This window comes from Elgaria multicarinata, chromosome 6 (genome assembly GCF_023053635.1).
Source record: "Elgaria multicarinata webbii isolate HBS135686 ecotype San Diego chromosome 6, rElgMul1.1.pri, whole genome shotgun sequence".
Classification (NCBI taxonomy): domain Eukaryota; kingdom Metazoa; phylum Chordata; class Lepidosauria; order Squamata; family Anguidae; genus Elgaria; species Elgaria multicarinata.
Window position 1 is genome coordinate 54,370,037 of NC_086176.1, and position 15,393 is coordinate 54,385,429.

General features: G+C 46.5%; 1 protein-coding gene across 1 annotated transcript in view; it reads right to left on the bottom strand.

The window, feature by feature from the left end:
* CNTNAP4 (contactin associated protein family member 4) overlaps window positions 1–15,393 on the bottom strand; it is a 285,406-nt gene that overhangs the window by 8,691 nt on the left and 261,322 nt on the right. Inside the window, exons 22-23 of the mRNA XM_063129435.1 lie at window positions 1,781–2,002; window positions 837–908 (exon numbers count right to left, since the gene is read on the bottom strand). Of these exons, the coding sequence (XP_062985505.1) occupies window positions 837–908; window positions 1,781–2,002 (294 nt within the window). The remainder of the gene's footprint in view (window positions 1–836; window positions 909–1,780; window positions 2,003–15,393) is intronic.

Consider the following 15,393-nt stretch of genomic DNA (forward strand, 5'->3'; position numbering starts at 1 on the left):
CATATTTCCACCACTGACTGACTACATCTTCTCTGTAAAATTTGAAGGACAGTAGAATGCCTGAAAATGCATAATGAACATGCACCAAGAAGCTCTAATGAACTGTGGCTTCTTGAAGCATGTTTACTGTGTATTTTCTAGAGCTCAGCTAAATTTTCTGAGAAGATATTTCTGAAATATTTCTTTTTTTCTAAAATGTTTAGGAAAAGGTCACTTTGCATAATTTTCTACAAGTATTGTCCATCAATTTTTGGGGTGGTGACTGTCATCCCCTCAATACACACACTGCATCTGAACAATGCTAGCTCTGGGGGCATTGTGGAGGGAGCAACACATTGGTCAGACTGCCAACACAGTTGCTACTGGCAACATAAACAAACTAAATGCATTAGGAAAATAGAAAAAAAAAAGAATTGTGTTATTGCTGGTCATGTTGCTTCCCATCCCCAAGAAACTTTTACAGAACGTTTCCTCTCCCTGGAGAAATTCAATGGATTTCTCTGTCCACAAATAGGCTGGAGAATTTAAAGAGGCTATTTATGCACTGCTCTAGACTATATCCAGACATGTGAATGTCTTTCAGTGTTACAAAACAAGATAAGAAAGAAAGAGGGGGGAGAAGTACTGTGTTGGAAGCTTTAGAGCAGTTTTTTAAAAAAACAACAACAACATGTCAAATGTCTTAACAAAGTAAAGTAATGAATTGTGTTATTGCTTCTTGAAATAATTTCCTCAGTTTATGAGAATGCTTGGCCACCCACTCAATTTTCTTCAGCAATGAAGGAATTGAAGAAATTTTAAAATGGCAACAGCTGAGCTATTATAGTCCCTATTACCTCCAATAATTGCAGAGTCACTCCTTATTGCATTAGCTAAAGGCTCTCCCTCATCTATTGGTCCCGAATGATCTGCAGCAGAAACAAAAAGGAAAATGACAGACAAGAAGAAAGGAGAGTTCTCAAGGTAGCCATATACACAGTTGAGGTTTACATACTGTATGTAATTACATACAGTTATAAGTAAGGGTTACACAAGCTATAATATTTACACAAGGCCTACGAAGAGCAATAATTTTTCCTTTCTTTTTTAGATGGGTATACCACACAATTGGCAAATGTTCTCTTTGAAGTCACAATATGAATAGCTAAACAACACACACACAGATGCAAACATTTAGAGGAAAAGACAAAGGTTTGGGAGAGGAACTAGAGGAATCCAGCACCTTTGCATCCTATTCTTTAGGTGTACTACTAGGTAACACAACAACCATGACTAAAATTCTGAACAATTGCCTTGTATTCTGTCCAGGCCCAGTGCAAGGTCCCTTGCCACCCGAGGCGAGACAACCTGCCACCCCCTCCTCCATCCTATACCCCCTTCCTTTTCCATAAACAGAAGAAGTGGAGCAGGACTCTCATGACAGCTTGCATGGGTCTCAGAAGATTCAGGCAAGCTCATGTGAGAGCTACGCAACCATTTCTTCCAGCTGTGAACGATGACAGAAGGGGTGGATAGTCAGATGCTACAGAGAGCCCCACCGGCCGCTTTCTCACTGCAGAAAATCCCACAGCAGAAGAATGGTCGGTGGGGCTTTCCAGAGTACCTGCTGGAAGCTGCTGCAGTGGACCCTCCTGGCAGAAAAAGGACTGGAGTGGAGCAGAGCAATTTGCTGCCCTTCCCACTCTGCCACCTGATGTGGGTGCCTCACCCTGCTTCATGGGTAGGCCAGCCCTTATTCTGTCTCATAGAACTGAACAAATGAGAATCATGTAGTCGCTACCTGCAAATGAATGGGTTGTTTCACTTGATGTTGAATCTGTTCCTGTTGAAGTGCCACAGTTGGATTCGATGACATGTCCTTTCACGGTGACTGGAGCTGAGCTGGAATGGTGCAGTGCAGCCTTCAAGGGAGCAATATGGTTGAACTGCACTGAAGAAAGACATCCAATAAACCCCTGAGAGTTTGCCTTCATGGTATCCAGGTCTACATCACTATTCTCTGCTAATCAAAAGAAACAGAACACAATTAATCATAGTGCAAATGTACAAAACAAGAAGACAGTTGAATAATTGAATAATTAACCTGCATTCCTCTGAGCCTCTGTGAGCTATGGCAACATATGCAAATTTGCTATCTCCCATTTTTTCTACCTGCCTTTAATGAAAATATAGTCAAATATATTCTGCTTTTTTAAAAAAGAAGAAGAATGACAGTTTCTGACTGGGTGAGGGAGATATGTTTAACTAGCATAGCAAGTTCCAATGCAAAAAATATAAAACTCAGTTCAACTATTTAAATACATTGCTTTTTTTCTTGATTCTTGGAATGTTATTCTTGATTCTGCATGAATATGAAACATTCATTGAAAACAATCCCAACCATAAGTTCCAAATGACTTGAGAGACTACACATACCACAAATATTTTACTAGTGTTATCAAAATTCTATATTTTATTTTATTTTCAATCATATGTATTCTTTGTACACACCATCATTATCAACTATGTGTGCGTTAGGGGGGAATTTTGTTCAAACTACCTTACCCTCTTTTTGAACTATGAGAAAATCATATGACTCAAGTTACTCTATTTAGAAGTGGTGATGCATATAATATTCACTACACAATAGATAAGCCCCTGGAAGACACATTTCTAGGCGAGATAATGAAAAACATCATTTCATAAAGTCAAATCTATTTCATATTGTGCAACCTATCACTATATCAAGTCTTGCAAGTATTATAGAATATTTTTTGAACCTAGGCTTTTCTGATGATAGTAATTACTGCTATTGTTTTACTAAACACCTGTATGCTAATTTGTTTCTATCTACAGCAAAATGGTATTCAGAGCTCAATTTTAACATGTCAAGTGAAGATTATACTAGGTTATTGCAAAATGTCAGGATAATGTCTTTATCAGGTGTTCTTTGCATGATTCCAAACAAACTTTGCATAATATTAGAAACCTGTGACATAATTACGCATGTGTAAGTGGATATCCTTCAGAACACCAATCAAAAGATGTCACCACATATGGATGATATAAAGATTCAATACTACTTCCTCGATGATGACGCACATCATGTCATGAGGAAGAATAGAAGTTTGCGACGATGCCAATGGCAAGGTAGACTCACTGAGAGAAAGGGCACATTGAGGTTGGCTTGCCCAAGGGCCCTCAAAAACTTGGAGATAGAACTGAGTATCTCACTGGTCCATTTCTGGGCTGATGCATATTTTAAAGCTCTAAATGGGTTGGGGCCATCTCGTGGATGAATCTGCCCAAGTGTTATGTTCATCAGAAGCCTCTTTCATAGTCTCCACACCCACATGATATCTAAAATTACATTAACAGTTACTGGAGAAAGGGCTTCTTCCGTTGTGGAGCCTCATATTCTTCCTTACGAAAGGGAGGGTATTTGGTGACTGTCAGGGAGCAGCAGGCACTTTTTAAAAACGTTCACTAGGAGTGAGCTTACCTTTAAAGGTTGCAAAGTCTATTTCCTTCTATTTCTATAACAGAAAAAGGAGCTTTGCCACTTTTTTAAGCAATGACATGGCTTCCTTCAGTGGCCTGGAGGCGTTCCTTTTATAATTTGAGACACAATGCCCCATGGAAATGGTATTATGTCATCATGTAGTGTTGTTCCCAGGGGGCAATGTGTCTCAAATTACAAAGGCAATGCTGCTGAGGGCAGCCAAGTTGCCACTTGACGCAGAGCAAACAACGCCCCCATTTAAAGAGAGAGAAAACATCAGCCGTATTGCCTTTAAAGGTAAGCCCACCCCAACTCATTTGCAAGTTCTCAGATTTCTCACCCTAAAAAACTAAGCTGATCTTTGTGGTGCAGATTCACCCAGCCCCCACAAATGCTGAAACCACTCTTGGCCAAATACTTTGGCACAGCATTAAGTGATATACTTCATATAGTACTTTAGTGTCAGTCACAGAAATCTCTATGGCTATACAGCCAGTGCCTGCAGCAGCAGGAGAACACTACTAAGATCCTCCTCCGGGTGCATACTCCGAGGGAAACTTGGAAGATGGTAAAAGGCAGAGGGCCTTTTCAGTGGTGGTCCCCCAATTATGGAACAATCTCCCCGATGAGGCTCGCCTGGTGTCAACATTGTTATCTTTTCTGTGTCAGGTCAAGACTTTTCTCTTCTCCCAGGCTTTAACAGCATATGCTGAGTTTTTAAAATGACCCCAGAATAGTTGTTTTAACTGGTTATTATCTGTTTTTATGCTTTTGATGGTTTTAAATTTTGTATATTTGTACTGTTTTAACCTTTGTAAACTGCGCAGAGAGCTTCGGCTATGGGGCACTATATAAAATTAATAATTAAATAAATAAAGCCTCTTTGGCCCTTGGATGAGGGCTACTAACTGCAAATATAAAACATTGATATCTGGAAGAAAGCAGGCTCATTTTTAGGATTGCTCAGAGCCTGGTTGCAAATCCTATATTCATTTAGGTATGTTCAAGGAACTTGGGTACCATGCTGTGATATATATATATATATATATATATGGTTCTTTTTCATTATGGCTATTTATAAATAGCACTTTCTTAAACATTCAAGTCCTGCTAATTAGACCACCACAGCTGCAGCATCCCTTTTGTAAATGTATCAGAAAAATAAAATGTTGAAGCAACTGCAAATTTAGAATTTTCTGAGAGGTGCATTACAGTTTTTGAACATATACTTAATCTGTGAACTGTCTTTAGTTCACTTGTATTAAAACTGTTGAGAAAATGAAGACACAATCACCCCACTTAGAGACTTCAACACTGAACCTATTTCTGTTTCTTTCTCACCCACTTATCCTCAGAAGTACTGAGACAATGTTTAGAAAATCCATGGCACATAACAGAACTCTCAACAAACAGCATAATTATGAGATTCCTGTTAAGACTGTCTACCTGCAGATTCATAGATTTGATTTTAGAATTGTTTATAACCCATACTTTTACACAGACCCATTTTATTTGTCTTTTTAGTTTTGCTTAAATTTTAATAACCATGTCACTTGTAGAAGTTGATATCCAACCAGTAGCAGAACTATATTAATTCTTGCCTCTGAGAATAAAAATATGAATTGCCTATAACATAATATTATTACAAAAATCCAGACTACATGTATGCTTTCCGTGACTCTACATTTATTTTCCAGCTGCAAAATGTGATTTGCTCAAGAAACATTATGAATGCAAATTCTTCAGTAAAGGCTTCCCTTTCCCTCTTTTTTTTAACTTTAAGAAGTATGAGTACTGCTTTTATTAACTAAACTATTTGAGCATAAGATGTCCCATTTCTGTAGAGCTGGGATAAAATTATACCAAACACGACTTCCAACTCAAGTTTAACAAAAGAAAATAGTGCAAATATGAAGCATATTTTCTAGCACTGGCACTGAGAGGTCAGAGGGGTATGCATCTCAGTTATCTAACTGGAACAGATGATTTTGAGAGAGTTTTAAGATTTTTTTTTTAATGTTCACCATTTGCTCCCACCTGGAATAAAGCAGCAAGGCACCTGCTATTGGGTCAACTCGGGCCACAACTTCTATTTTATTTTATTTTATTTTTATCTAGCTAGCTATCATCTGTCTATCAAATCTGGCCTTACTACTAAAGCGGTACTCAACTTTTATTGATGCTTAACAGCTTAACATAGCAAGGAGATTTGTTTTTATTATTTATTCATTATTTATTTATTTATTTATTGCATTTTTATACCGCCCAATAGCCAAAGCCCTCTGGGCAGTTCACAAAAATTAAAACCACTCAAAGTATAAAACAAACCATATAAAAACATGCTATAAAATATAAAATAAAAGCACAACCAGGATAAAATCAGCAGCAGTGCAGAAATACAAATTTAAAATACAAATTTAAAACAGCCAAGTTAAAATTAAATTTATAGACTGTAATGATTACTCAAATTGTTTAGGACTCTGTCTAATGCAAGATCCACTCCCGCTACAACTGAGGATGAGACTACCCTGTCCCTCATTTGGAAGCTTCCATCCAATCTGGCTGACTGCTGACTGCTTCAACCCCATCTGGTGAAGAAGGCCTAACCAATTCACAAGCCCAAACTCAAAAATTCTAGGCATGTTCAGAAGGCAAAGCCCCAATGGGTTCCAAAAACACCCTTGGATGGCAGACCTAAAGAATGCCCCCCCCACACACACACACCATCTTGGTGCTTCCAAGTGTTCACTGAAGACGGTACTTGCAACTTAGGGCATGTCTAGACCATGCCTTCCCGGGGATCACATGACACCCAGGGCATCCAGGGGGCAGGGAGGGAAGATCCCTCCATTTCCCTGGGATAACTGGCATGACTTTTAACCCAATTTTTCCCATGGTCTCAGGATCATCCCGAGACCACAGGAGGTGTGGGCAGCCATCCCGGTTTCATCCCTGCTCTTTGTGAGTAAACACAAGGAGCCGGGCACTGGGCATGGAGCTCTCCAGGCACTCTGTGCCCATCAGGGGTGAGGAGCGGGATGGTTGTTGTTTTTTTACTGACCATTTCATTGGAGTGCACGTGTGCTCATCTTCAGTAAAAAAAGAAAAAAGAAAATGGTGGGCGCAACGTCCTCCTTCCTCCCTGGACGTCACACACCACGTGTGGACAAAGGGGAGGTTCTCACAATCAGCATATCACGAGATCCTCCCCCCTTCCCTCCCCTTGTGTAGACATACCCTTAGACACAGGGACATCTGCCTACTGTGATTGGATTTTCTCTCCTATTTAGAGGCAGCCCTTCAGCACTATTTACCAATCCTGACCCTGGTAGAGAGTAGGGGAAAACAAGCTCACATCTTCCTTCACCTGTTTGGTTGATGGGCAGAAATTCCTACTTGGTCCTTGTGCAATTTACGCTGTCACACTGGGATGGCTGGATAGATGCCAAAACAACGTGAGAATTTAGCCAGTGAGGGTGGGGGCCAGGCTTATATAGCTTTTCCCACTGTTCATCCCAATGCTAGCTGATGTTCAAGTGTAGCATATGGATCTAATGCATACTGCCACCTGTTAATATAGCATCAAACCAGCTGGGACAATATACATAAAAAGGGGTCATTGTCCTATGAACATCATCTAGCTGTCACCACGTGACAGTTCAAAAATTTTAGCAGATGATACAGAAACAAAATTTAAGATTAGAGACAACACTGGCAGAACAAAGAGTTGCACATATACATGGTGAAGTTTGGTGCATAATTTCCAGTCTCTAAAAATCACTGAAAATCAGACAGAGGCACCTTCTGTAAATTGGAAATTGGCTCACAGAAGGTGCCTCTGTCTCATTTTTGTCAATTCTCCTTCAGCCCTTCTTGACCCAGCTCGTCCCATTTAGGTTGCTTCTGAGAGGAGAGGGAGAAGAAAGCCACCTTCTGCCTTTTCCTCTGGATCCAAGCCTTTTGAAAAGCCATAAATAAGATTTAGCATCAAGGACAGGCTACAGAAATATAAGGTTTTAATAAGTCTCTTTTACCCAATTACTCCCAAAACCAGAGAACAAAATTCAAGGAAGTTTACGAGAGAGAGCAGATAGATACTTAGATAGATACTTGATAGATAGATAGATAGATAGATAGATAGATAGATAGATAGATAGATCTGGCCTCCAGTTAGCAGTAATATTCAAACTTCTCAATCCAGAAGATTTCTGTACCATTGGACATTTTATAGCCTGAGTCATAATGTTTTTGTTGTTGATGTTTTTAAAAAACACACATTAAAGGTTGCACCATAGATTACAAAGTTAACAGTTATTAGGGGTGTGCACGGACCCCCCGCTCCGCTTCACTTGCAGATCCGCCATTTTTCGGAGCGGGTCGCTCCGCCCCGCCCCCGCTCCGCCCACTTCCGCTCCGCTCCGCTCGGAGCTCCGGATCCGGATCCGGAGCTCCGTTTTTGCCCCCCCATAGGGTTGCATTGAAAGCTAAAAAAGTAAACAACTTTTTTTCCGTTGAAGTTAGAAACCTCACGTTTGGCACCATGACACCTCATGGGCGTATACACACACACGCCAAGTTTCAAGGCAATCCCATCATCCCCTGATTTTTGGCGAATTTTTGAAAATCGGGCACCCCATTCACACCCCTTGGGATAGCTCCGTCAATTTGCATGTTAGAAACCTCAAACTCGGCACCAGGGCAGCTTATCCATGTGTCCACATGCACGCCAAGTTGCAAGCAAATCCCATCATCCCCTGATTTTTGGCGCGGCTCTACCCTCTAACGCACCTCCCATAACCCTAATTCACACCCCTTTAGATAGCTCCGTCAATTTGCACGTTAGAAACCTCAAACTCAGCACCATGATAGCTTATCCACGTGTCCACATGCACGCCAAGTTTCAAGGCAATCCCATCATCCCCTGATTTTTGGGGAATTTATGAAAATCGGGCACCCCATTCACACCCCTTGGGATAGCTCCGTCAATTTGCATGTTAGAAACCTCAAACTCGGCACCAGGGCAGCTTATCCATGTGTCCACATGCACGCCAAGTTGCAAGCAAATCCCATCATCCCCTGATTTTTGGCATGGCTTAACTCACCCCAAATTGTCCCATTCTACAACTACGTCAATTTGCACGTTAGAAACCTCAAACTCAGCACCATGATAGCTTATCCACGTGTCCACATGCACGCCAAGTTTCAAGGCAATCCCATCATCCCCTGATTTTTGGGGAATTTATGAAAATCGGGCACCCCATTCACACCCCTTGGGATAGCTCCGTCAATTTGCATGTTAGAAACCTCAAACTCGGCACCAGGAGAGCTTATCCATGTGTCCACATGCATGCCAAGTTGCAAGCAAATCCCATCATCCCCTGATTTTTGGCGCGGCTTAAACTTTTTAACTCACCCCAAATCAAGTCCCATTCTACAACTACGTCAATTTGCACGTTAGAAACCTATCCTTTGGTCCCATGACAGCTTACCCATGTGTCCCCATGGACACCAAGTTTCAAGGCAATCCCATCATCCCCTGATGTTAGGGGAACTTTTGAAATTTGAACACTCCAGTATGTCAGGGATTTAAAGTTGCAATTGCAGACAGCTCAATGGGGCCAGTTCCAAGGCAATCCCAACATGCCACGAGATAACCCTAAATCTTCTGGCACATTTGAAAAAGGGATTATTGAATTTGATAAAGTCTAAGTGAGCGCAGGAAGGACTTCTCCCCTTAGTCAAAGCAAGACACATACACCATCGCTGCAAGGCGGGAAGGGGAGAAGGGAGGGAAAGCAGGCAGGCAGCATGCATTGTAGTGCCGCAAGGATGGCTTGAGCACTAACGCATAGCAAACCAACCCATAAGTGGGCGCAAAGTGAGGCAAAGATGGCTGGTTCTTTCTTTCTAAGCCAGCAGTTACGCCTTGAGGGGCACAGAGGAGGACGATTGGGAGCAAACCAGGCACCAGGCGGGCAGAGAGGCAGGCAGAGTAGGCGAGGAGTCAGTCCTGGCAGATGCCCCACCACAGCAGCACCCCGGGGGAGGCGGGCAGACAGGCAGGCAGGCATGGGTTGGCGGGCCCAGAAAAGCTGGTACCTTGCACAAGTAAGCCATAGATCTGTGGGGGAGTCAGTCCCAGCAGATCCAGCTACCTCACAAGGATGGCTCCCAGGCAGGCGGGCAGGCGCCTCCACTGTAGTGGCTGTGCTCAACTCGGCGGGCGCACTACAAGACGAGTTGAAGTGAGAGCTCACTTCTCAGGAAACGTAGTGGCTGTGCTACGGGAGATCGGTGGACTGCTGGAGCTTAGCTTTTTCTCTGAGGGGAAGTCCATGAGTTGAAGTGACAGCTTGCTTCTCAAAGACAGGGTTACAGCGGAAGAGGGGTGGGACGAGACCGGGGAGACAAGCTCGACCAGTGACTACTACTAATCCCCACATCCTGGAGGACCACAGCATCCCACACAAAGTGGCTGTGGTGAAGTCAATGGCTGTCATGAGTCGAAGTGAGTGCTGACTTCTCAGGAGGAAACTTAAACTGTCCCTAGTATGCACTAAGTGGCTGTGCTATGGGAGTTCGGTGGACTGTTGGAGTACCAGCCGCAATTGGGGAAGTGAATGAGTTTCAGTGAAAGGTTGCTTCTCAAAATCAGCACACAGATCAAGGACTCCATTTGATCCCCGAGCTATCTAAAGGGTGACCCGTGGACTGCTGGAGTTTTCCTCCGGTTCCCGGTGGCTGGGATGGGTCTCGGCTTCTCAAAGCCATGGCACTGCTGCATATGCAGTGCAGCTTCTCGAAAGAGAGCTGTCCCACGGAAAAACGGTGCATTACTGGAGCTTAGCTTTTTCTCAAAGGGGAAGTCAATGAGTTGAAGTGAAAGGTTGCTTCGGAAGTCTATGGCTTTCATGAGTTTCAGTGACAGCTTGCTTCTCAAAGAGGGCGTTACAGCGGAAGAGGGGTGGGACGAGACCAGGGAGAGGAGCTCGACCAGCTGCTGCGACTAATCCTCACCCACATCCTGGAGGACCACAGCATCCGCAGTAGTGGCTGTGGTGAAGTCAATGGCTGTCATGAGTTGAAGTGAGTGCTCACTTCTCAGGAGGAAACTTAAACTGTCCCTATGCACTAAGTGGCTGTGCTATGGGAGTTCGGTGGACTACTGGAGTACCAGCCGCAATTGGGGAAGTGAATGAGTTTCAGTGAAAGGTTGCTTCTCAAAATCAGCACACTGATCGGGTCACCCAGAGGTCCACAGCCTCTACGTAGTGGCTGTGCTGAAGTCAATGACTTCCATGAGTTTAAGTGAAAGGTTGCTTCTCAAAGGCGAGGACTTGCCTGTTTCATTTTCGCAGCGAGACAGGCAGCTGCAGTAACACTCACAACCACACACACAAGGACAGCTTTTGCACAGAGGCTCATGAGTTCAAGTGACAGCTTACTTCTCAAAACCATACTTCGGGATCAGGGAGTACGTCTTCCACTCCCAGGGCACTCCAAAGGGCGACCCGTGGACTGCTGGACTTTACCTCCCTCAGTTGGGGAAGTGAATGATGAGTTTAAGTGAAAGCTTGCTTCTCAAAGACGGGTTACAGCAGAAGGGGAAGAGGAAGAGGATGAGACTGAGGAGAGAGAGGTTGCTTCGGAAGTCTATGGCTTTCATGAGTTTCATGAGTTGAAGTGAGTGCTCACTTCTCAGGAAAATTAAACTGTCCGTACACACTAAGTGGCTGTTCTATGGGCGATCGGTCGACTGCTGGAGTACCTCCCACACATAGGGGAAGTCCATGAGTCGAAGTGAAAGCTCACTTCTCAGATAACTTGAATTGCGAGACTGGGGAGAGACGCTCGGCCAGCTGCTGCAACTAATCCTCCTCACCCACATCCTGGTGGAACAAAGCATCCACCGAGAAGTGGCTGTGGTGAAGTCAATGGCTGTCATGAGTCGAAGTGAAAGCTCACTTCTCAGGAGGAAACTTAAACTGTCCCTATGCACTAAGTGGCTGTGATATGGGCGTTCGGTGGACTGTTGGAGTACCAGCCGCAATTGGGGAAGTCCATGAGTTGAAGTGAGTGCTCACTTCTCAGGAAAATTAAACTGTCCGTACACACAAAGTGGCTGTGGTATGGGCGATCGGTGGACACCTGGAGTACCACCCGCACATAGGGGAAGTCCATGAGTTGAAGTGACAGCTTGCTTCTCAGGAGGAAACTTAAACTGTCCCTACGCACTAAGTGGCTGTGCTATGGGCGATCGGTCGACTACTGGAGTACCACCCGCACATAGGGGAAGTCCATGAGTTGAAGTGACAGCTTGCTTCTCAAAGACAGGGTTACAGCGGAAGAGGGGTGGGACGAGACCGGGGAGAGAAGCTCGACCAGCGACTGTTACTTATCCCCACATCCTGGAGGACCACAGCATCCACAGTAGTGGCTGTGGTGAAGTCAATGGCTGTCATGAGTTGAAGTGAGTGCTCACTTCTCAGGAGGAAACTTAAACTGTCCCTGTGCAGTCAGTGGTTGGGGAGAGAGGCACGGCCAGCTGTGCCTCCACCGTAGGGGCTGTGCTCAAGTGTCTGAACTTGAAGTCGAAGTGAGAGCTCAAAATTGCTCCATATGAGACTGGGGAGAGAAGCTCGACCAGCGACTGCTACTTATCCCCACATCCTGGAGGACCACAGCATCCGCAGTAGTGGCTGTGGTGAAGTCAATGGCTGTCATGAGTTGAAGTGAGTGCTCACTTCTCAGGAGGAAACTTAAACTGTCCCTGTGCAGTCAGTGGTTGGGGAGAGAGGCACGGCCAGCTGTGCCTCCACCGTAGGGGCTGTGCTCAAGTGTCTGAACTTGAAGTCGAAGTGAGAGCTCAAAATTGCTCCATATGAGACTGGGGAGAGAAGCTCGACCAGCGACTGCTACTTATCCCCACATCCTGGAGGACCACAGCATCCGCAGTAGTGGCTGTGGTGAAGTCAATGGCTGTCATGAGTTGAAGTGAGTGCTCAATTCTCAGGAGGAAACTTAAACTGTCCCTATGCAGTCAGTAGTTGGGGAGAGAGGCACGGCCAGCTGCTGCAACTAATCCTCCTCACCCACATCGTGGTGGAACAAAGTATCCACCAGGAAGTGGCTGTGGTAAAGTCAACGGCTGTCATGAGTCGAAGTGAGTGCTCACTTCTCAGGAGGAAACTTAAACTGTCCCTGTGCAGTCAGTGGTTGGGGAGAGAGGCACGGCCAGCTGTGCCTCCACCGTAGGGGCTGTGCTCAAGTGTCTGAACTTGAAGTCGAAGTGAGAGCTCAAAATTGCTCCATATGAGACTGGGGAGAGAAGCTCGACCAGCGACTGCTACTTATCCCCACATCCTGGAGGACCACAGCATCCGCAGTAGTGGCTGTGGTGAAGTCAATGGCTGTCATGAGTTGAAGTGAGTGCTCACTTCTCAGGAGGAAACTTAAACTGTCCCTGTGCAGTCAGTGGTTGGGGAGAGAGGCACGGCCAGCTGTGCCTCCACCGTAGGGGCTGTGCTCAAGTGTCTGAACTTGAAGTCGAAGTGAGAGCTCAAAATTGCTCCATATGAGACTGGGGAGAGAAGCTCGACCAGCGACTGCTACTTATCCCCACATCCTGGAGGACCACAGCATCCGCAGTAGTGGCTGTGGTGAAGTCAATGGCTGTCATGAGTTGAAGTGAGTGCTCACTTCTCAGGAGGAAACTTAAACTGTCCCTATGCACTAAGTGGCTGTGCTATGGGCGTTCGGTGGACTGTTGGAGTACCAGCCGCAATTGGGGAAGTGAATGAGTTTCAGTGAAAGGTTGCTTCTCAAAATCAGCACACAGATCAAGGACTCCATTTGATCCCCGAGCTATCTAAAGGGCGACCCGTGGACTGCTGGAGTGTAACCTCCCTCACCCTCAATTGGGGAAGTGAATGAGTTTCAGTGAAAGGTTGCTTCTCAAAATCAGCACACTGATGGAGTCACCCAGAGGTCCACAGCCTCTATGTAGTGGCTGTGCTGAAGTCAATGACTTCCATGAGTTCAAGTGAAAGGTTGCTTCTCAAAGGCGAGGACTCGCCTGTTTGCTTCTCAAAAAACCATACTTCTGGATCAGGGAGTACGTCTTCCACTCCCAGGGCACTCCAAAGGGCGACCCGTGGACTGCTGGAGAGAGGCAGCCTGGCTAGTGGTGGTGGTGGTGCCAGGCATTGCCTTGCCCCCTGCTTGCACCTCACCTAAACGTGCAGTCAATCATGGACAAACGGTTGTAAACCGCCCAGAGAGCTTTGGCTGTGGGGCGGTATATAAATGTAATTAATTAAATAAATAAATAAATAAATAAATAAATGGAGTCTTTTGGAACTGGGTGGAAAACTATCCGGATGAGTTGACTAAGCTGTACCGGACGCCACAGAAATGAAATGAACTCAAGTGCGGTGCTTTGCCCTCACAGTCAGTCACACACACGCACGGTGACAAACTCTGCCTAGTGCCTACAGAGAAAAAACCAGCCTGCCTGAACTGTAGTGTGCCTGCCAACCCAAGGAGGGGTGGAATTAAAGGGAGCCTGCCTGTCACTCCCACGAGGGCTTGAGGGTGGGGTATCCCAGCAGGGGGAGATTGCCCTTCAGAAAGACCAGCTGCTCCACCAAGTCCGGCTCCAAGCGAGAGCGGTGAGGGGTCACTATGTCGCCCGCCATAGAGAACACCCTCTCGCTTGGAACACTGGTGGGTGGGCAGCTGAGTCGATCCATGGCCACCCGCGCCAGGTCCGGCCAAATCTGAAAACGGGATGACCAGTAGGCCAGGGGGTCCATGGAGGAGTCCTCGATGGGCTCTGACAGGTAACGCTGCACGGTGGTTGCAGCGTCATCCTGGCTGGTGGCTGGGGAGGGTCTCTGCCCAAACACGGTGTGCAGAGCCTCTTCCCAATACCCCTCGCCTGTGCTGCTGCTGGGAGGGATGCAGGTGAGGCTGCTGCTGGTGCTGCTGGTGCTGCTGCGGGGAGGGGTGGCCTGCTCCTCTGCCTCACTCTGCCCCACCCTCTTGGCCCATGCCGCCCGCACTTCGCCCACCAGCGTTTCCACCCAGTGCTGCCTGCTATTTGGCCCACAAAGCCCATCCTTCACACGAGGGTCGCACATGGCTGCCAACATGTGGACCCTGTCGGTTTGGATGGGCTCCAGCCTCCGCGTCACGCCGTCCCTCAGCCTAGTCACCGCTTCGCGGACCTCGGGCTCGAAGCGCCTGCCGGTGACGGGATCCCTGTACTCCAGAAAGTCGCCCATCTGTTTCTGGAGATGCCTGCATACAGGGATCACCTGGCTGAGGAGGGCAGAGCTTTTGCTCAGGGTCTCGGTGGCGTTCAGGAACGGCTTGAGGACCGCCACCAGCTGGGACATGGCGTCCCACTGCTGCTTGCCCAGGTGGTGGACGCCCATGTCCCTGACCCTGAACAAGTCGTGGATGGCACGCTGTTGCTCCACCATCCGCTCCAGCATCAGGTAGGTGGAGTTCCAGCGTGTCACCACATCCTGCACTAGCCTGTGCTGCGGGAGATTCAACTCCTCCTGCTTCTCCCGCAGCAAGCGACTGCCCTTGACGCTGTGGTGGAAATGGCCTGCCACCTTTCTGCAGCTCTCCAGGAGGTTACGGATCCCGGACAGGGGACCGAGGTTGGGCTTGCTGCTGCCCATCCCAAGGCCATCCCTCACCACCAGGTTCAAGACGTGCGCGATGCAGCGGACGCCCTCGAATCCGCCGTCGCGCACCGCCTTCACCATGTTGGCTCCCCCGTCCGTGACCATGTAACCGCGGGTGACCTTCTGCCCAGCTAGCCACCCATCCACCATGCGGTTCATGGCCTCCGTAATCTCCCCTGCCGTGTGGGACTGGTCCATCACTTGCGTGTGGAG